The sequence below is a fragment of the Rattus norvegicus genome, chromosome 1, assembly GCF_036323735.1.
Source record: "Rattus norvegicus strain BN/NHsdMcwi chromosome 1, GRCr8, whole genome shotgun sequence".
Taxonomy (NCBI): domain Eukaryota; kingdom Metazoa; phylum Chordata; class Mammalia; order Rodentia; family Muridae; genus Rattus; species Rattus norvegicus.
The window spans coordinates 255,866,470-255,886,870 of record NC_086019.1 but is presented as its reverse complement, the minus strand read 5'-3'; the positions used below and the strand labels follow the sequence as shown (position 1 = coordinate 255,886,870).

Here is a 20,401-nt window from a genome sequence, read left to right as displayed (position 1 = left end):
ATCTATATCTATCTATCTATCTATCTATCTATCTATCTATCTATCTATCTATCTATCTATCTATCTAACTATGTACCTATTGGTGGTGGTGGGGCACACTGGAACCTTTGGCACAAATGGAAGTTACAACTTTTGTGAATCCGTTCTCTCCTTCTATCATGGGTATTGAACTCAGGTCGTCACTCTTGGCTGCAAATACCTGTTGAGTCATCTAAGGGTTTTTGTTTGTTTGGTGAAACAAGGTTTCACTGAGTAGACAGATGCTATTAGCCAGGGAAGGAAAACCATTAGTTCTCAAAATAAAACCATCATTCCTAATTCAACATCACATGGCATCTAGGGTTCAATGCTCTATGAATAAACTGGTGCAAGTAAAATACTGAAACTGTAGCGTTTTAGACTTTCCTGAAAAGCTCACAGCTAGCTTCGACCAGAAAAATTAGGTGAGCTTCTTTTAAGGTGTGGCCGATACGCCCAGCCCGCACCTGAGCAGCCCGCAGCACCTAGGGACTGCCTAGGTGAACCACATTTCCCAGCGGCCCCTGCGGAGCGCTGGCGCCTGCGCACTGTTACGAAAGGGGGCTCGTGCTCTACTCGCGCGCTAGCCACCGGACTCCCCTCGCCTCGCGCTCAGCTCGCCTGGTTTCTGATCCCCGCCATGGAGGAGGCTGAGACGGACGCCACGGAAAACAAGCGCGCCTCTGAGGCCAAGCGAGCCTCGGCCATGCTGCCACCGCCTCCGCCTCCCATCTCTCCGCCCGCCCTCATCCCGGCGCCAGCGGCCGGTGAGGAGGGCCCGGCGTCCCTGGCCCAGGCGGGCGCACCCGGCTGTTCTCGCTCTCGGCCCCCGGAGTTGGAGCCCGAGCGCAGCCTGGGCCGCTTGAGAGGCCGCTTCGAGGACTACGATGAAGAGTTGGAAGAGGATGAGGAGATGGAGGAGGAGGAAGAGGAGGAGGAAGAGATGAGCCACTTCTCTCTGCGTCTGGAGTCCGGACGGGCGGACTCCGAGGACGAGGAAGAGGTATCGACAACCCTGCCCGACCTGGCTGCGCCCGAGCGGCCTCTGGGACTGAGCGGGGCGCAGACTTACGGTTGCCGTTGACGCTGGAGCTCGCGGCACCAGTGTAGCTCTCCATCCCCGCCCACCCAGGCGTGGCCTCTCTCCGGCTTGATTTATTTTGTGGAGTTCTTGCAGATCACTTAGGGCACTCTGGGTCCCGCTTCTTTCATTCTGTAAAGAAGTCTTTGCGTAACGTGAAGGGAGTTAGATGTCTAAGGCTACCCCACTCCCCACCCTCTACCCCCAACTCTCCAAGTCAGACTGGAGCGTACTCTTTTTCTGCAGGGTGTTGAGAGGGTTTGTTTTTTTTGTTTTTGTTTTTTTTCCCACTTAAAAACAAAAAAATAATGTGTGAAAAAAGGCATCCCGGGGATGGGGTGTAGCCCAGTTGATAGAGTGTATCCCAGACCTGCTGGCTCGGAGTTCGAGTCTTAGCACTGTCTACACTGGATGTGGTAGTGGACACTTGTAATACTGTTACTACCAACAACATTGGTGAGGCGGAGACTGCAAGTTCAGGGTCATCCTTGTTTATGTGGGGAGGTTTAGCTGCTTTTTGTAAAACAAAAAGAACAGGTGCTCTCCACTGTCAATTTTTACTATATGCCAGAAAATTGGGACTGCTTAGAACAGTGTTTTCTTTATATTGGATATTTTGAAGGGTTGGAGATGCAATTTTTTTTTAAGAATTATTTCTTTTATTTTCTGTGTATCAGTACACTGTAACTATCTTCAGACACACCAGAAAAGGGCATCAGATGCTATTACAGATGGTTGTGAGCTACCATGTGGTTGCTGGGACCTCTGGAAGAGCAGTCAGTGCTCTTAACCACTGAGCCACCTCTCCAGCCCATGCAATTAAGTTATATTGCTTATAATGAAATCTTGAGATTATAGTTTAAGTTGTTTTGAAGTGAGGCCTAGCAGTGTTGGCTTTGGTCTGGGTTTGAACTCCTGGGCCCCGATGTCTCAGCTGAGTTGAGTAAGTGGGAATACAGGAGTTAGACCACCTCGTCCGGCTGGTTTCTGAATTTGAGAAGGAAAAGGCCTGCACTCTAAAACTGTTGCCCTTGCATTCACAGCGCCTGATCAACCTGGTTGAGCTGACCCCCTACATCTTGTGCTCCATTTGCAAAGGTTACTTGATAGATGCCACCACTATTACAGAATGTCTCCACACCTTCTGTAAAAGCTGCATTGTGAGACATTTTTACTATAGCAACAGATGCCCCAAATGCAACATAGTCGTCCACCAGACTCAGCCTCTTTATAATATAAGGTAAGAATATACGAATTTAAAATGAATTCACATTTAAAATAATTGTCACATGTTCTTGCCTTCTCCCCCCTCACCGAGATCTTGACTTCGTGTAGTTGAGAGTAAATCCTTTGAATTCTACCAAAACGAGACAGAAGGGAACTAAGAAGTGTGTGTAGAGTGCTTACTGCGGACCAGGCACGGTCAGATCTGCCAAAGACTTTAAAAGCAAAACAAGGTTTGTAGAACAGGCTGGCCTTAAACATGTCTGGGATTAAAGGAGGATAGCACAGCACCTACCTAGCTTCAATAGGTTTTTTTTTGTTTTTTTTTTTTTATTATTATTTTTTTCTTCTTTTTTTTTGGAGCTGGGAACCAAACAAGGCCTCGCGCTTACTAGGCAAGTGCTCCACCACTGAGCTAAATCCCAACCCCTTCAATTATGATTTTTATGTGTACTTGGGGCTTTTGGAGGTCAGAAGAGAGCCGTGGGTCCCCTGGAACTGGAGTTACAGGTAGATGGTTGTGAGCTTCCGTGTGGGTGCTGGGAACTGAGCCTAGGTCTTCTGGAAGAGCAGTCAGTGCTCTTCTCCCAGGTGAGATGGTGCACAACAATTTGAGCACAGTCTCTGTCCTCAGGCTCACATTCTGACCAAGTGTACAAGACCAAGGGACAGTCAGCGAACTGTTGGCGATTCTACTGAAAACTTCTGTTGTTTCTGAGGCAGGGTTTCTCTGTGTAGTCCGACTGTCCTAGAACTCACTTTGTAGACCAGGCTGGCCTCAAACTCACAGATCACTTGCCTCTGCCTCTCAGAGTGCTGGGATTAAAGGCGTGCACAGGTGTGCCCTACTACTACCCAGTGAGTACTTATAATTACATTTAGTTCCTTGGCCTCCTGAGATGAAGTATATTTTAGGCACTGTGAGTACTGATTCGCTCTGATGAATCAAGATGTCTGGTTCCAGGACAGCCAGGGCTATACAGAGAAACCCTGTCTTGAAAAGCCAAAGTAAAAAAAAGAAGAAGTAAAAAGAAAAGAAAATAAAGAAGTTGTAAGAAGTTGTTTGCTCCTGAGAAAAATAGTGAATTCATTTTGTACCTAAATTCATTTTTCGAATTCTGAGATACTCTCCATCCTTCTTTTTTTGTTAGGTTGGACCGGCAGTTACAAGACATAGTATACAAATTAGTAGTCAATCTAGAGGAAAGTAAGTTTCTTTTATTTCATAGTTGTGAATTCCAAAGCCTCTGACTCTGTTAGTTACATTGTAAGTGTAATTTAGTCTGTGCTTTATCATTTTTTTAGGAGAAAAAAAGCAAATGCATGACTTCTATAAAGAAAGAGGTCTAGAAGTCCCTAAGCCTGGTAAGTTTGGATGGGTTCTATACCACATTTGTGTAAAACAACAAAACTATTGATGAGGTGCTGTCCTCATTCCTGTTCTGTCATGTGATAAAAAAGACCTGGTAGGCCACTTAGGGGAGAAGAGGTTTAGTTAGCTCACAGCTCAGGTTACATCACGTTGCAGGGAAATCAGGGCAGTGAGAACCAGGAGCTGTTAGTTCCAGTGCACTCGGGCAAAGAGAAATCAGTTCTTGCCTGCCTGCCTGCCTGCCTGCCTTCCTAAGGCCCAGCTCACCCACTGTCTCTCAGGAGTCTAAGACTCAAACCCAGGGAATGCCACTGTTCACTTTTAGGCTGGGTCTTCCCAGGCAGATTAACATAATAAAAAAATTCCTCACAGGCCAGCTCACAGTCCCTCCTTAAGACTCTTCCCTGGTGATTCTAGATTATATCAATTGGAATGAAAATGAAAACTCCTTCACTGGTGCTTTTGGGGAGTATCTAGTTGTATTAACAAAGAAAATTTTGAAGGTAACGCTTCAGTAAAAGCTAAGTAATAGTTTGTAAGAATTAAGAGGACTGACTGGGTGTAGTTGTTTAAGCCTGTAATCTTAGCACTCAAGAACCTGAGTCAGGAGGTTTGCTGTGAGTTCAAGGCCAGCCTGGGAAAATAATGAGAGACTTTATGTAAAACAAGAAAGTGTGGGGGTGGGGGGAACAGACTCAGTCCCTAGATTTTAGAGTTTGTTCCCTAGCACTGCCACTTTATTATTTATTAGGTTAGGTGATGTTAACATCTGTAAAATAAAGATGAATATGACATTAATAAACAGATATATTTCTTTAAGACATGGTTTCTCTGTGTGGCCCTGGCTGTCCTTAAACTCACTGTAGACCAGGCTGGTCTCAACCTCACTGAGCTCCACCTGCCTCTGCTTCCCCAGTGCTGGGATTAAAGGTGTGCACCACTGCCTGGCCAGTACCAGTACTTTTACTAATGCTGTGCACAGAGTAACTTACGTTTAGTAGCAATATAGGACTGAGGTAGGTTTGGGTTTAAATCTTGGTTCTTCTGTTACTTTGTGACCTTAGACAAAGTGTTCAATCCACTAAGGCTCAGTTTCTTTATCAGTTTTTTAAAAAGCATAGATGTAGTACATATTTATAGGATTAAATGAGAGTGTATGTCATGGGCTAACATGTTTTAACAAACTCTCTGTGGCCCTGAAAACTGGGTCATGTCTGCCTTCCATCGTAGAGTGGCCCCTTAGCTAGTAGCTAATTTTATTGTCTTTTTATTTTTTTACATTTATATTTATTTAGAGAATACAAATGTATATGTATGCACACTTTCTTTTTTTTTTTTTTTTTTTTAAACAATACCAAGCTTTACTTCACTTTTTTTTTTTTTTTTGGTTCTTTTTTTTTTTTTTCAGAGCTGGGGACCGAACCCAGGGCCTTGCGCTTCCTAGGCAAGCGCTCTACCACTGAGCTAAATCCCCAGTCCCATATGCACACTTTCTTACACAGATGTCCACTTGGCAGAACTCCTCACTTCACCAGTGTGTCCTAGGGGAGAGGCTCCAGCCTGGCCACAAGCACCTATACCAACTGAACCATGCTTCCCACTTGAGAATCATTGTTTTTTGACAGATTAACTGGTATTTTTAAGGAAAAGGAGACTTGACTAGGACTTAATAATAATTTAGTTGTAATACTTGTGTGATTCATTCCTTAAAGATCTCAATTTGTGAAAATTTTAATCCTATATTAGCTTCTTTGTTTCCATCTCAAATAGCTGTTCCACAGCCCGTCCCTGCAAGCAAAGGAAGAACCAAGAAAGCCCTAGAGTCAGTGTTTCGTATTCCGCCTGAACTTGATGTGTCTTTATTACTTGAGTTCATTGGGTGAGTGACCTAAAAAATGTATCAGTTGCTTAATTTTGGCATTTTGAAGCAAGGTTTTACATTGTAGCCTAGGCTAGCCTTGTTTGGTATGCAGTTTGTAAACCACCATGATGGGCCTCTCATTACCTTTTGGAGTCGGAGAGTTGGCCCAGTGGTTAGAAACATTTGCTGTTCTTGCAGAGAACATGGTAGTTTAGTTCCCAGTTGTGTCATATGGCTCACAACTCAGAACTGTCAGTGACTCCAGTTTTAGAGGATCTGGCGTCATCTTCTAGCCTTCTCAGGTGCCTGCAGGATGCATATACTCAGGGCACACACATTAAGTAAATACATTTTGCTTTTAGGGTTTTTTGTGCGTATGAATGTTTGCTTGCATGTATGTTATAGATGTGTACCATGTAAATGCCTGATGCCCAAGGAGATCAGAGAAGGGTGTTGGATCCGTGGTAGACAGCTGTGAGCTGCTATGGAGGTGCTGGGAACCTGGGTCCTCTGCAAGAGCAACAAGTACTTTTAACTGCTGAACTATTTAATTCTTTTTCTTTGAAGAAAGAAAATGTCTTTTAGCTTTAAAGTTGTGACTTTTCTTCTTGAGACAGTTTCTTTAGCTCATAATTGCCTGCGGTTTTTGGTTTTTCAAGACAGGTTTGTGTGTATGTGTGTGTGTGTGTGTGTGTGTGTGTGTGACCCTGGCTGTCCTGAAACTCTGTAGAACAGGTTAGACTACTTGAGATTAAAGTTATGTACTACTACAGCCAGGCTTGGAAATTTTTTGTGGTTAGCTCACCTTCAATTCTAGATCCTCAGAACTGGAGAGATGGCTCAGAGGTTAAGAGCATCGACTTGCTCTTCCAGAGGTCCTGAGTTCAATTCCCAGCAACCACATGGTGGCTCACAACCATCTGTAATGGGATCTGATACCCTCTTCTGGTGTGTCTGAAGACAGCTACGATGTACTCACATACATAAAATAAATAAAATTCTAGATCCTCATGCCTGAGGCCTTCCCAAATATGCAAGCTTATGCCACCAGGCCTCAATAAACAAATCCAACAATTTTGAAATAAATTATAGAATATTTAAGATTGAGAAAAATGTTAAATTAACATAGTAACCACTGGTATCCTTATCTCATAGTAGCACACACAATCCCAACGAGGAGGAGGATCACTGCCTTCAAAGCTAACACTGCCTTCAATGCTAACCTCCACTGTAAAGCAAGACCCTGCCTGCTTTTGTTCTCCCATGCCCCCCATGAGGAAAATCTGACCAAAACCATTCCCAGTAAAACAAAACCAACCAAGAAACAAAACCACTATTGTAGCAGAAGCCTTGATTATGTGATGGTTTGTTCCCTTTCCTCGGGCTTAATAATCACTCCCGTAGTTTTCCTTTGCAGCTTGTCATATGGGCCAGAAGTTCTTGATCAGTTGCAAGGCAGGTTTTTTTTCTCTTCGTTTTTTGTAATTTACAATTAGACTAGGCAGTGTGTCACTTGATTTAGTTCCAGGTCAGCTGGGGCTACATAGTGAGACCCTGTCTTGTAAAATAAATCTACTTCCCCTCACCTACCCCACCCACTACCCAGGAAATGAAGCATGGAGAGTTTAAAATGCAGATTAAACTGCCTTTGTTTTACCACTAGGTGGCAGAAGTGACAATTATATTTCTCCCAAAGATTTAAGTAACCAAGTTTTAAAAATAAAAAAATGGCCAGGCATAGTAGTGCATGCCTTTGATTCCTAACCTTTGGGAGGCAGAGGCAGACAGATCTCTGAGTTTGAAGCCAGCCTGGTTTAAATCTGAAGTTCCAGGACAGCCAGACTACTGCAGAGACTCAGTCTCTATCCACCCCTCCAAAAAAATAAAAAATAAAAAAAAATAAAAATTCTGGTGTGGTAGCACAGCCATAAAAACCCAGCATTGAAGAGGTGGGGGCAGGATTCAGAGTCAGCCTCAACTACTTAGTGAGTTCTAGGCAAGCCCGAGACACATGCGCTCAGTAGACCGCCCAGCAGGGAAAGGCGCTTGCTGTCCAGCTTGTTCACCTGAGTTAGATCACCGGGACTTAGGATGGAAGGAGTGGACTGACTTCTGCAAGTTGACAGCACTTAGGACACAAAGCAGATGAATCTGATTTGAGGCCAGCCTGGTCTACAGAGTGAATTCGAGGACATAGAGAAAATCTGTCTCCAAAACACAGATACACACAAACCAAACAAACTTTTTCTGAGTTAAATGAATTACTGCATATGAAATGTTCATATTTTTCTTTTGTTTTATGATTATACATGTAATAAAAGTATTAACATTTATTTTTATTTATATGAGTACATTGTAGCTGTCTTCAGACACACCAGAAGAGGGCATCAGATCCCATTACAGATGGTTGTGAGCCACCATGTGGTTGCTGGGAATTGAACTCAGGACCTGTGGAAGAGTACTCAGTTCTCTTAACCGCTGAGCCACCTCTCCAGCCCAAGTATTAAGTTTTGATCAACTTTTCCTTTATTTTCAGTGCTAATGAAGACACAGGACATTTTAAGGTATTTCATTTTTTGTTTATAAGAGGGTGTTATAGATATAAATTCTGAATCAGATTAGCAACCAAGTAGAAATTATCTTCAATTAAAATATAGAAGTTTGACAAGTAAGTTATCAAAATTCAACAGTAATACTATATTAGTTTCTCAGGGTAAAAAACATTAAGTAAAGACTTCCTACTGATTCAAACAAGCAAAGTAAGGAAAATAAGTAATTTACAAAGCCAAATGCCATGTTGATTGGTAATTTATTTTTTATATTTTAGTTTTTGGAGACAGGTCCCTGCTGGCCTTGAACTTACATAGCAGTGGATGACTTTGAATTCCTGATCCTCCTTGCCTCTACCTTCTAAGCGCTAGGACTCTAAGCATGCACCACTAGGCCTGATTTTAGTCTGGTAATTTAAAAAATTCTAAGAGTCAGATGTGGTATAACTTTGTATTCTTACCACTCTGGAGGCTGAAGCAAAAAGGATGAAGAATTCAAGGCCAGCCTGGGCTGTTGTAGTAAGACCCGTCTCAAAAAAATAAAATAAATAAAAATCCAGAGTGTCTTTGTGTAGTTGGTACTTAGAGTTTAACATGAATTTAAACTTGTATATTTAACATTTTTGGCTGAAGTTAACCTGCCTTAACTTGTCGCTTCAAGCATTCACTGAGATTTGAGGTAAGAACTACTTTGTACTGTACTTTGTCAGTTGTTGAGATAAATTGTAAGCTGAGACACCCACGGAAGTCCAATCCCCGATGTGTCCTGTGGTTACTAAGGAGAGGTCAGAATTGTTTTGTGGTATCATTTCTGGAGTTTAAGGGAACACTCATGGCTGTAGAGGTCCCAACCCACAAAGCTCAGTACCCACGCCATGGTGACATTTACAGAGAGGAGTAGCTGGGAGGATGGTACTTGGCTGTCTAGCATGCGTGAAGCTCCGGGCTCATAAATGGAGTGTGGTGGGTGTCTGTTCTATGAGCCAGCACTTGTGAGATCCGTACCAAGTTCAAGGGAACCCTGGGATACATGAGACTCTGAAAAACGATATCGACGAAAAGCATTAAAGAGAGGTTTAGTCAGTGTTGCCACAGTAGGAAGAGGAACAGATAAAGAGGTCCCATGACTCAAGTCCGTCTTCAGGTCACTGACATAGTTTTTGTGGTGGTGGTGTGGTGGTGTGGTGGTGGTTTGTGTTTTTAAGACAGGTTTTGATTCTGTAGCCCAGGCTAACCTGGAGTTCATGTATCTTCCTCTGGCCTTGAATCCATGGCAGACTGTGTGAGTCACTGTGCCTGACAACTCAGGTTTAAATAGAGCGGCTGGGGCAGCAGGCAGCAGTGTATACGACTCAGTTTGGGGCAGATGTGGTCTAAGGGACCACTATCTTAGTTCTGGCTCTTCAGCGTGCTTCAGAGAAGTTTTAATTGTTTGAAGAGAGTTCAGTTCTCTTGAGATGATTCTTTCTGGCTGAAGATGTTCTCACAGAGGGGTGATCTGTCTAAGGTTCTGCTGTACCTAGAAATCTAAAGTGACTGCCCTTTTACTGGAGGCCTTCAGATGCCTTTGAGGATTCTGGAACAGGAGATTGTAGAAGATGACAACAAGGGGCAGGAGAGATGGCTCAGTAGTCAAGAGCCCATAGTGTTCTTGCCAAGGAGCTAGGTTTGGTTCCCAACGCCCACATGTTGTTCACAACCGTCTGTAACCCAAGCCACCTGTGACTAGATTTCTTCTCATTTTAAAATTTAAAAAGAAAAACTTCTTTCTTTCCCTCTCCCTCCTCCTCCCTGTCCACCATCCCCCTTTCTTCTTCCTTCCTCTCCTCTCTTTTTTTTTTGAGATAAGCCCATTGATTAGACTGTCCTTATCATAGCAGTTTTCCTGCCTCGGTCCCTAGAGTACTGGGATCACAGGTGTGAACCACCATGCCTTGCTTTAAAAAATTGTTTCGGGTTGTGGATTTAGCTCAGTGGTAGAGTGCTTGCCTAGCTAGCGCAAGGCCCTGGGTTCGGTCCCCAGCTCCAGAAAAAAAAAAATTGTTTCTCACTATGTGTCCAGACTGTCTCAGCTCCCAGACTTAAGTAAGTCTCAGTCTCTCAAGTAGCTGGAACTCTAGGCATTTACCACCTTGCTGTGGGGATAGTACTCAAGAGGTCCTCATGTGTTGCTTCTCCCAAGTAGTTGGGACAACAAGCAGGCACTAGAGTGCCTTGAATAGGATGTCGACCGACCGTCAGCTCAGGCTGATCTTGAACTTACAATACTCCTGCCTCCACCTCTCAAGGGTTAGGGTTTCAGGTATGCACCATTGTACCAGACGTTTTGTTTTACATGAGCTTTTAAAGTTAACTAACAGGCCTTCCTGTTGAGAAGTTTGTTGGTATGTATCTTAAAGATTTTCAGGATTTCTGCTTTTTCTTTAGACTACAAATTGACTCAAATTCATAAAGTCATCTTTGCTTTAAAATTTGCTTTAAAGCTTGTATATTTTATGTATGTATACATTTACATAATCTGAAAAGTCTTATCTGTTTTTGTAGCCATTGGAAAAGAAGTTTGTGCGTGTTTCAGGAGAAGCAACTATTGGGCATGTAGAAAAATTTCTTAGAAGAAAAATGGGTCTTGATCCAGCTTGTCAGGTACAGTACACATGTGTAAAAGGAAAGGTGAGGTCACAAGACGACCTTTAACAAATGGAGAAAGAATCACAGAGCAGCTTTTTCATGATGTCCTAGATATTGTGACTGTAATAAGTGTTGATACATTGAGATTCCCACCTCTAACTTCAGTCACATCTGAGTTACCCTTCATATTAGTTCTTCAGAAGAACCAAACTGATGTAATGAATATATGTATATCCAACATATGTATTAAATATGCATATAATATATAAAAGATTTATTAGAAGGGTTTACAGGCTGGGTTCAATTAGTCTTGACAGTGACTGTCTCCTGATGCAAAGGTGAAGAACCTGGTATGTTCAGCCCTCAAGGCTGAGACAACCAACTGGTCTTCAGTGTGCATGCTAAGACCAGTGTTGCCTGCCTCAGCAGCAGGGTAGGCGGACTTGCCAGTGAGACAGGCTGCCACCAGAAGCTGTGACCAGATCTTCTCAACTCAAATGATCCAATTAGGAAAATTGCTCACATGTATGCCCAACTGCCTGGGTTTTCATTGATTCCAGATGTAGTCCAGTTGACAGCCAAGATTTCTTACTGCGCTGATGGGCCTGTCTTGATTGCAGGGAAAACTAGAGCTGTGGGAAGTAGTAACAGGTTTCCAGGCCTAAATTCAAGGTCTCCTACAGTGGGTAGTAGACGATTACTAGAAGACACCCTCGCCAGTGTAGCATGGAAACTTGAACACTTAGAAAATCGAAATACGGGGGCTGGAGAGATGGCTCAGTGGTTAAGAGCACCAACTGCTCTTCCTGAGGTCCTGAGTTCAAATCCCAGCAACCACCTGGTGGCTCACAACCATCTGTAATGGGATCTGATGCCCTCTTCTGGTGTGTCTGAAGACAGCAACAGTGTACTCACATAAAATAAATAAAATCTTAAAAAAAAAAAAAGAAAGAAAATCAAAATACCTAATGTAGACCTGATTGGCTTTTTTTTTTTTTTTTTTTTTTTTCGGAGCTGGGGACTGATTGGCTTTTTAAGGGTTGAAAAAATGTCTCCTACTTATATATTTTCTTGTTTTTCAATTAGAAAACATCAAATCTTACATGTTGTTAAAAATCAAAATAAATCTGCGCAGTGGTAGAGCACACTTTTATTTCCAGCAGTTAGGGGGCAGAGGCAGGTAGATCTCTGAGTTAGAGACCAGCCTGGTCTACAGAGCGAGTTCCAGGACAGCCAAGGCTATAGAGAGAAACTATGTCTTGAAAAACCAAAAAATAAAAAATAAAATTACTTTAAATTCTAGTTACAGATCAACTGAAAGTGCACCTTTATATGGCTTTGCTTTTTCACTCATCAGATTTAGCCATTATGCAAAGTCTGATAGAAATTTGTTTCTAAATATACTGCATATTGTTGACTAAAGCATACATGTATTTAAACAATGACTGAAACTATGCTGTTTTTAGCACTAATACCATTTGGTATCTTTATGTGTGTGCCTGTCTGCCATTCCATCCACCCACCCACCCACCCACCCACCCGTACAAAGGCCATCATTGACATTTTTTACATAACAAAATCTTAGAACTTAGAGGTAGGTAATCTATAACATGGTGACTTGATCTCATGCTATAACTAGGAAGTGATATTCAGGTGGGCTGGTTCTAGGATATCTGTTACTCCTTCTATGACTAAATTTTGACGAGAATACAATTCTATTAATTTCTGTTGTTTTGGGACAAGGACTCATGTAGCTCAGGTTTTTTTTCAAACTCCCTGTGGAGGGAGCCAAGGCTGACCCTGAGTTCCAGTTCCTGCCTGTAGCTACCCTTCTAAGTGCTAGAATTGTGGGCATGCACTGCCATGCTTGCCCAGGCCCCAGTACAGACATCGCCAAAGCTGAAGGTTGGCTTTCAGGTTTCCCTTGTTTGTTTATTTTTACCTTTACTGCTCTACCCTGTGTGTGCACACACATGCATGCTGCAGCACATGTTGTGGAGCTTAAGGGAAATCTGGGAATGGTTCTCCACCTCCACTGGGTTCTAGGGGATCAAACCTAGGTTGTCAGGCTTGCTTGGCAACACTTTGATCTGGTGAGCCATTTTCTCAACCTTTTTTTTTTTTTTAAATAATTACTTGTTTGTTTATTTATGGGTTTTGGAGGCAGGGTTTCTCTGTAGCCTTGGCTGTCCTTGAACTCACAGAGATCTGCCTGCCTCTGCCTCCCAAGTGCTCTGATTAAAGGGATGCACCACCAGGCTCAGCTTCCAGTCCAATATTTTAAATTACTTTTTGTCTTCTTTGAAATCACAATGTGTATATGTGTACTGTGTACATGCTTGGTGCCCCAGAGGTGAACCACGGGCATTGGATCCCTGGGAAATGGGTGTTACAAACATTTGTGAGCTTTGCCGTGGATGCTGGGGGTTGAACTCTAGTTCTCTATAACAAGTGCTCTGAACTACTAAGCCATCTCTCTAGACCTCCAATATATTGTTTTTATTGATAAAAATCATCTAACTATTTTGTGCAGCATGTATGGGAATGTTTTCAGTATGTGCACTGAAATGGCTGCATTGAGCTAACATGTGTCTTTTCACATTCTCCACGTTTTTAACATATTTTTATTTTATATGCCTTGGTGTTTTGCCTGAATGTATATATGAGGATGTTGGATTCCCAAGAACTGGAGTTACAGACAGCTGTGATCTGCCATGTGGGTACTGGGTAGAAATTGAACCCAGGTCTTCTGGTAAAGCAGCCACTGCTTATAACCACAGAGCCATCTCTCTAGCCCTCCCGCCCCTCCCTGGTTTTTGAGATGGGGTTTCTCTGTGTAGTCCTGGCTATCCTAGAACTTGTTTTGTAGTCCACACTGGTCTTGAACTCAGAGATCTGCCTGCCTCTGCCTCCCACGTGTTGGGATCAAAGACATTTGCCACTGTGCCCATCAAAAAATACAAATACAAAACCAAAAAAACCCAAAATTATTTTTTTCTTTTTTTTTTTTTTTTTTTTTTCGGAGCTGGGGACCGAACCCAGGGCCTTGCAAGCACTCTACCACTGAGCCAAATCCCCAACCCCCCGAAATTATTTTTATTTTATGTGCATGGGTGTTCTTGCCGATGTGTATATCTGAACCACATTTGTGTAGTGCCTGCAGAGGTCAGAAGAAGGTGTTGTGTTCCTTAGAGTTGAAGTTTCAGACTATTCTGAGTCACAGTGTGGATGCTGGGTACCAAACCTTAGTCCTCTTAGAGTATCCAGTCCTCTTGAGCACTGGGCCAATCTCTTCCAGCCTAACATGCTTTTAAAAACTAAAGCGACACCTCTCTTTGCAGGGCTCAGTACCTGTTGGCTATGGTCTGTAAAAATGTGTTTGGTACACAGAGATGGCTTTTTTAGCATTTAAAGATTTTTCTGTCTATTTCATCATCTGAACTCAATTGTGGGAACCCACAGAGTTGTAGGTGGGAATTTCCTCTGCAGAGTGGTCCTTTTGCCTCCACACTCGCTGTGGCACACACAGATCTGCACACATACAGCAGCCCTTTCTTTTTAAGGTTTCACTTTTTCCTTATAACATTCAAGAGTTTTAACGTTTAGAAATGGTTTAAATTTTGTTTTATCTTTTAAGTTTGCCAGCTTTTAGTTGTATAGGTAAATATTTTTTCTTATTGTTAGTACATACCTTGTAATATTTATAATACCATTTTTCTCAAAATACTTGAAGTAATGGTAAAGATTATCAAATATGTAGACTTACATACTTGTCTTGTTTAAGCTTTCCAAGCCCTAGAGGTGGTAAATGATAAACAGTTGTTTCTTTTGCAGTGTTGGGCTTCAGAATACTGCAATGCCACCAAGCTCATCTGCAGCCTTCTTTTTTGTTTCATATTTATTTTTATTTTATTTATTTATTTTTTATTATTATTATTTTTTTTTTTTTTTGGTTCTTTTTTTCAGAGCTGGGGACCGAACCCAGGGCCTTGCGCTTCCTAGGCAAGCGCTCTACCACTGAGCTAAATCCCCAACCCCTATTTTTAATTTTTTAAACTTTGATGTGTATGGGTGTCTTGCCTTCATATAGCTGTGCACTACCTGCACACTGTACCCATGGAGACTAGAAGAGAGCAGTTAGAGATGGGTGTAAGCTACCCTGTGGCTTCTGGGCTCTAACCTGGGTCCTCTGGAAGAGCAGCCACTGCCCGTAATTGCTGAGCTGTCTCTCCAGCCCATTGTTTCTCTGGTTTTTGTTTGTTTTGTTTTGAGACAGGATCTCCTGTGTATGCTTGGCTGGCCTGCCTATAACTCAGAGAGACCTGCTTCTGCTTCCTCCCCAGGTGCTGAGATTAAAGGCCTGTGCCACTAAGGCTGGTTGGTTTGTTAATTAAGGTTTCTATGTAGCTGACTGGCCTTGAGTTTGTGGCTGTTTTTCTGCCTCAGCTTCTTGTGTGCTCGGTTTACAGGTGTGGGCCATAATGTCTGTCTCCCAGGCTTTTTCCAAGTTTTAATTTCATTTATTTAAATTGTCATGTGTATGAATGTTTTGTCCACATGTATGTATGTATACCATGCATATGCATTCTGCCCATATTGTCTGTCAGCAGAGGGCATTGGCTCCCTTGAACCTGGAGTTAGGGATGGTGGTAAGCCGCTGTGTGAATGCTGGAATTAAACCCAGGTACTCTGGCTGGACAGACATATCCTTTAATCCCCGCACTCAGGAGGAGGAGGCAGAGATACGGAGTTTGAGGCCAGCCCAGTCTACAGAGTTGCAGGACAGCCTGTCTTGAAAATCAAAACCAAAACCAGCCAACCAATCAAAAAATCCAGGTACTCTGTAAGGCAGCGAGTGCTCTTAATCACTGAGTCGTCATCTAGCCCCCCAAATTTTTATTTTAAGAGAATCTTGCAAAATTGCCCAACCTAGCTTCCAACTCTTGATTCTCTTCTTAAGTCCCCTGAGTGGAGACCAATGTCATATGCTACCATGCCTGTCTCAAAAACTTGTCTTGATAATGTTTTATCAGAAGAGTTTGACAGACAAACACATAGACCTGGATTCATTCAGAGCCTCATCCAGAGCCAGGCCTGGGGCAGCAGATAGGTAGAGAAATAGAACCTTGACGTGTGATGCTAATTCCCCGCTTCATGTGTTTTGAGGCAGGAGAGTGGTCTGATAACTGATTTTTTTTCTGTAGGTAGACATCATCTGTGGGGATCACTTACTGGAGCGGTACCAAACTCTGCGGGAAATCCGACGTGCAATAGGTGACACAGCAATGCAGGTAGGTCCTTATCAGGCCTGTGCCGGACAGTGGACTAATGAGTTACAGACTGCTGTGGCGGAGAGCTCAAGAAATGGCTCAGGGATTAAGAGCACTGCCTGCTCTTACAGAGGACTTAGGCGCGATGTTGAGTTTGAGGACCTTGGGCTACATATTAAGAACACAGGGCCTTGCACTTGCTAGGCAAGTGCTCTACCACTGAGCTAAGTTCCCAACCCCCACACTTTGAGTTTTATATGTGGATATTTATATAGTCTGCATTTTGTTTCTGAACTATGACAGGGAAATAGAAAAGTGTGTTTTGTATGCATATGAATGTGGTGATGGAATCTTTGTATCTGTGTCGAATGGACATTCACTCTGACCGTGCTAAGTAGTAGAGCAGATATGGTGACGGCTCATGGGCCAACATGGCCTGCTATTGTCCTCTGTCTTTGCCTTTAGTTAACCCTTAATCTTTGTCGATCCTCACTATCTCATGTGCCTGATATGCCTCCTTTATGTTACTTTCCTGGCTTTTGTGAGCATTTAACTTTGTAAATCCTTTTTTATGGTCCTGGTATCTTTGCTGGAGTTGCCAAGAATAGAAGCCAGATTGCAGTGGGTTGAATAGTGGATGAGAAATGAAATAAAGCTATGGTGTCTTAGTTACTTTTCTTCTTTGATGATGATTTTGGTGGTTTTGAGACAGGGTCTCTCTATATGGCCTTGGGTGTTCTGGAACTCATTATGTAGACCAGGCTGGCCTCAAAGTCACAGGGATCCACCAGCCTCTGCTTCCTGAGTGCCGTAGTTAACTTTTCTATGATATGCTAATACACCATGACCTAATGCAACTTATGAAAGAATGTTTTCTTGGGCTTACGGTTTCAGAGCTGAGAGTCTGTGATAGTGGAGCACAGGTTACAGTGGCAGGAGTAGCTAAGAAGTCACTTCTTGAACAGCAGGCTGGAGGTAGAGAACACACTGGGAATGGCCTCCCCCACTGACACACCTCCCCCACAGGGTCACCCTCACAAGTCTTCCCAAACAGTTGCAGTAGCTGGGGCCTCATATTCAAAATGGGTCTTAGGAGGCCATTCCCATTCCAACCACATGTGGAAGTCTGAGCAAAGAAGGGGAATGTTGAGAGCAAGACTGGACTGTAAAGCCTGTGTGCCAACAACTGTTTGAATGCAGCTTACAGCAGGCACTTGGCACATTTCCTGTGAGTTCTTTATAGCTAGTTGTCTAGTAAGTAGAACGTAGTAGTGCTTCTGAGGATGGTTACTTAGTGCATCCTTAGTCAGCACAACTGTGAGACCTGACACTGACACTGTGGGAGACAGAGCCAGGCACAGTGGCTCACACCTGAATCTATAGCTCTTGGAAAGGTGAGTCAGTGTTCTAATTCAGGCTAGCCTGGGCACTTAGACCCTAAACCTTGTCTCAGAATAAAGTGGGTCCTGTTGGTGTACACCTTTAACCTCAGCACTCAGAAAGCAGAGGCAGGAACTCTTTGAGTTCCAGATCAGCAAGGGCTACATAGTAAGATGGCTGGAGAGAGAGGACACTGACTAGATGTGGTAGTGCATGCCTGCAAGTCTGAGGATTTGGGAGGTAGAGACAGGAAGGTAAAAGAGTTTGAGGTCACCCTCACTACATAGAGGGTTCCAGGCCAGCCTAAACTGCCTTTTTAGGTTTGAGGGTTTGTTTGTTTGTTTGTTTGTTTGTTTGATTGTTTTTAATGTGTGTATTTGAGAGAGACTGGGGATTGTGGGTGTGTATACACAAGTGAGGAAGAGCATGCCTATATGTGTTTATGTGCCTCACAAGAGTGTAGGAGGAAAAGTGTCAGATGCCCTGGAGCTGCCATGTGGGTGCTGGGAACCCAACCTGGGTCCACTGCTAGAGCAGTAAACACTCTTAATGGCAACGCCATCTCTGTAGCCCAAGAAACTCTTTTTTTTTTTTTTTTTTTTTTTTTTTTTTGGTTCTTTTTTTCGGAGCTGGGGATTGAACCCAGGGCTTTGCGCTTTCTAGGCAAGCGCTCTACCACTGAGCTAAATCCCCAACCCCAAGAAACTCTTTAAAACAATGCCTTATCTTTCAAAAAATAAATGAAGAGGCAGAGACATACCAAAACAAGTCAGTTAAATAGTCTGTGGTCAAAGAAAGGTCTTTCCTCAGTTGCTTTTGGTTATAAATGCATGCCCCTAGTTACCTATTGTAGGGAGCGGCTAAAGATGGCGCCAACATCCGGTGGTCGTTTGTGATAAACACCTGCAATGCGCATGTGTTGGCATTTCTCCGGGAGTGATATTCATGCTAATGAGGCATTTCATGCTCCACCAATCCCTAGAGGACAAGTATATAGCCACAGCCTGTTTTGTATATAAGGCTAGTGCCTTTGTTCCTCGGGGTCCCCATATCAACAATGAGGTGTTCCTACAATAAAGGCTGTTGAGAAGAATCCAACGGTGTTGCGTCTTCCTTGCTAGACGAGGTGGGCGTTACAACCTATGGTTACATAAGAGTCAACACATCGGCCTGTTTGGGGTGGGTCACCTGTGATTGAGCTGTTCAGGAGGCTGGGACAAAAGAATTTTTTCAGCTCAGAAATTCTTGACCATCTTAAAAAGGAAATAAGAATCTGGAGAGATGACTCAGGGGTTAGTAGCATGTACTGCCCTTGTGGAGAGCCATGTCAGGCAGCTCATGGCTTCCTGCAACTCCAGCTCCAGGGGGAATGCACCTTCTCTTCCAGTCATAAGAAAGAAGGAGATGGGAGGCTTGGTCCTGAGGCCTGTAATCTCAGCAGTTGTGTGAGTACATGACCAGCCTGAGCTGTGTAGTATGATGCTGTCTTAATAAAAGAGAAAGAAAGGCACAGGGGTGGAGGCAGCCCTGCGGATAAAACGAAAAGGAAAAAAACATTGATAAGGAGTTTTTGGTGATGTCAATAAAAAGAAGTTATTATATATCTTATATTTTATTTTTTACATTGAAGAATTTCTCGTTATTGTTAATTCAGAAAATAAGCCAGTTTTGGTTTTGATCATATATTATACATAACTAACTTTCAAATAACTATAATATAGTCCTTTTTTCTCCTTTTCAGGATGGTCTACTTGTTCTTCATTATGGTCTTGTGGTTTCTCCTTTAAAAATAACTTGAAAATCCAAGAGTATATTGGAGGCTTCTGCAGATGTGCATCACACCAAAGATTCTCCCAGAGCATGTAACCACCACCACTTACGCTGTTAAGAGCTAGCTTCTGTTCTTAGCACCAGAACCCTAGCAATGTGTACAACTTGAAACAATAGAATGTATTTGCTACACTAAAGACTATGTAAAAAACATTCATAACTCAGGGGAAAAAACTGAAAAACACTGAATTTTAAAATTCCTTGTGATTCCAAATATGAGGAAGTTGCTGGTTGCTTCCCGTCCTTGTTGGTCCTTCGGGAGCTGGGTTTCTGCCCTCCAACTCCAACTGCATGGGTTGGGTGGGTGTCCTTTAGAACAGTTTTGCTTTGAATTTAAACCTCAGAGTGCACTCAGCACCAAAACTACTGGCCACTTACATGTTCCTGTCCTATTCTGAACTTAAAAAAATTCCAGTGATACTACTACAGCGCTGTTACTCAGCTCTGAGACTGTTAGAAATGGCTCGCTCTTCTTGACGTCCCTTAAATATGAGGTGCTTCTTTCTGATGGCTTATTTGCATCTATCGGTGCCACTGGGACAGGTGTCACAAAAGTCCCTCGGTGCGGCTGTTGATAATGCCATTGCTTCTAACAGTAGCAAAAGTTTCAGGTGAATTACCAGAAGTTTACATAATCCTCATTGTTTCTTCAGTCACTTAGATTATCTGGTTCGTGTTTAATGTTTTTGTTTTCTCGTCATTTGGATAAAAAATCAGAGTCTTTGAGAACCTTGCTTTTCACAAAGACTTACTTGTAAACATTATTTTGCCTAAAATTAGCATCCTGATGCTTTCTAAAATAAAATTTTATAGACTTATTTCATAGCAAAATTTCCAAATCTGTACAGAAATTTAAAAAATTAGACTTACATTGGCAACTGTTTTGTAAAGAATTTATGAATTGTACATAAACCTCTTCTGACATTTAATAAAAGTTTATTTTAGCCAATTTTGACATGTGTCGAGATATTCATTAGTTTCTTTTTCTTTTTTCCATCTTTATAATTTGGGTATTTCTTATTTACATTTTGATTGTTATTCCCTTTCCCGGTTTCCATGCCAATATCCTTCTAACCCCTCCCTCTCCCATTCTATATTCATTGGTTTCTTTTTTTTTTTTTTTTTTTTTTCCCTCGGAGCTGGGGACCGAACCCAGGGCCTTGCGCTTGCTAGGCAAGCGCTCTACCA

At 42.7% G+C, this 20,401-nt stretch overlaps 1 protein-coding gene across 6 annotated transcripts; it reads left to right on the top strand.

Annotated features, from left to right (window-relative positions):
* The first annotated feature begins 564 nt into the window (after positions 1–564).
* On the top strand, positions 565–20,162 carry Pcgf6 (polycomb group ring finger 6). Of its 6 annotated transcripts, none has more exons than XM_008760438.4 (10): positions 565–1,021; positions 2,143–2,339; positions 3,475–3,530; positions 3,629–3,688; positions 5,442–5,574; positions 8,093–8,120; positions 8,767–8,784; positions 10,650–10,748; positions 15,938–16,024; positions 19,125–20,162. In XM_008760438.4, exons 1-10 carry the CDS (start codon positions 659–661, stop codon positions 19,179–19,181), a joined length of 1,098 nt encoding a protein of 365 aa, XP_008758660.1. In that variant the 5' UTR covers positions 565–658; the 3' UTR covers positions 19,182–20,162. The 6 variants fall into 6 exon arrangements, 4 of the variants coding, with proteins under 4 accessions (XP_008758660.1, XP_006231571.1, XP_008758659.1 ...); XM_006231509.5 differs by having other exon boundaries at positions 567–1,021; positions 5,466–5,574; XM_008760437.4 differs by lacking the exon at positions 8,767–8,784 and having other exon boundaries at positions 567–1,021.
* Positions 20,163–20,401: the final 239 nt, after the last annotated feature.

What these genes read in the sequence shown, in the direction of transcription:
- Pcgf6 (XM_008760438.4), top strand. Translation starts at nt 659, where the DNA reads ATGGAGGAGGCTGAGACGGACGCCACGGAAAACAAGCGCGCCTCTGAG. An exon ending in ACTCCGAGGACGAGGAAGAG is followed by an intron (nt 1,022 to 2,142) that starts GTATCGACAACC and finishes TTGCATTCACAG; the next exon opens with CGCCTGATCAACCTGGTTGA. An exon ending in TTATTACTTGAGTTCATTGG is followed by an intron (nt 5,575 to 8,092) that starts GTGAGTGACCTA and finishes CTTTATTTTCAG; the next exon opens with TGCTAATGAAGACACAGGAC.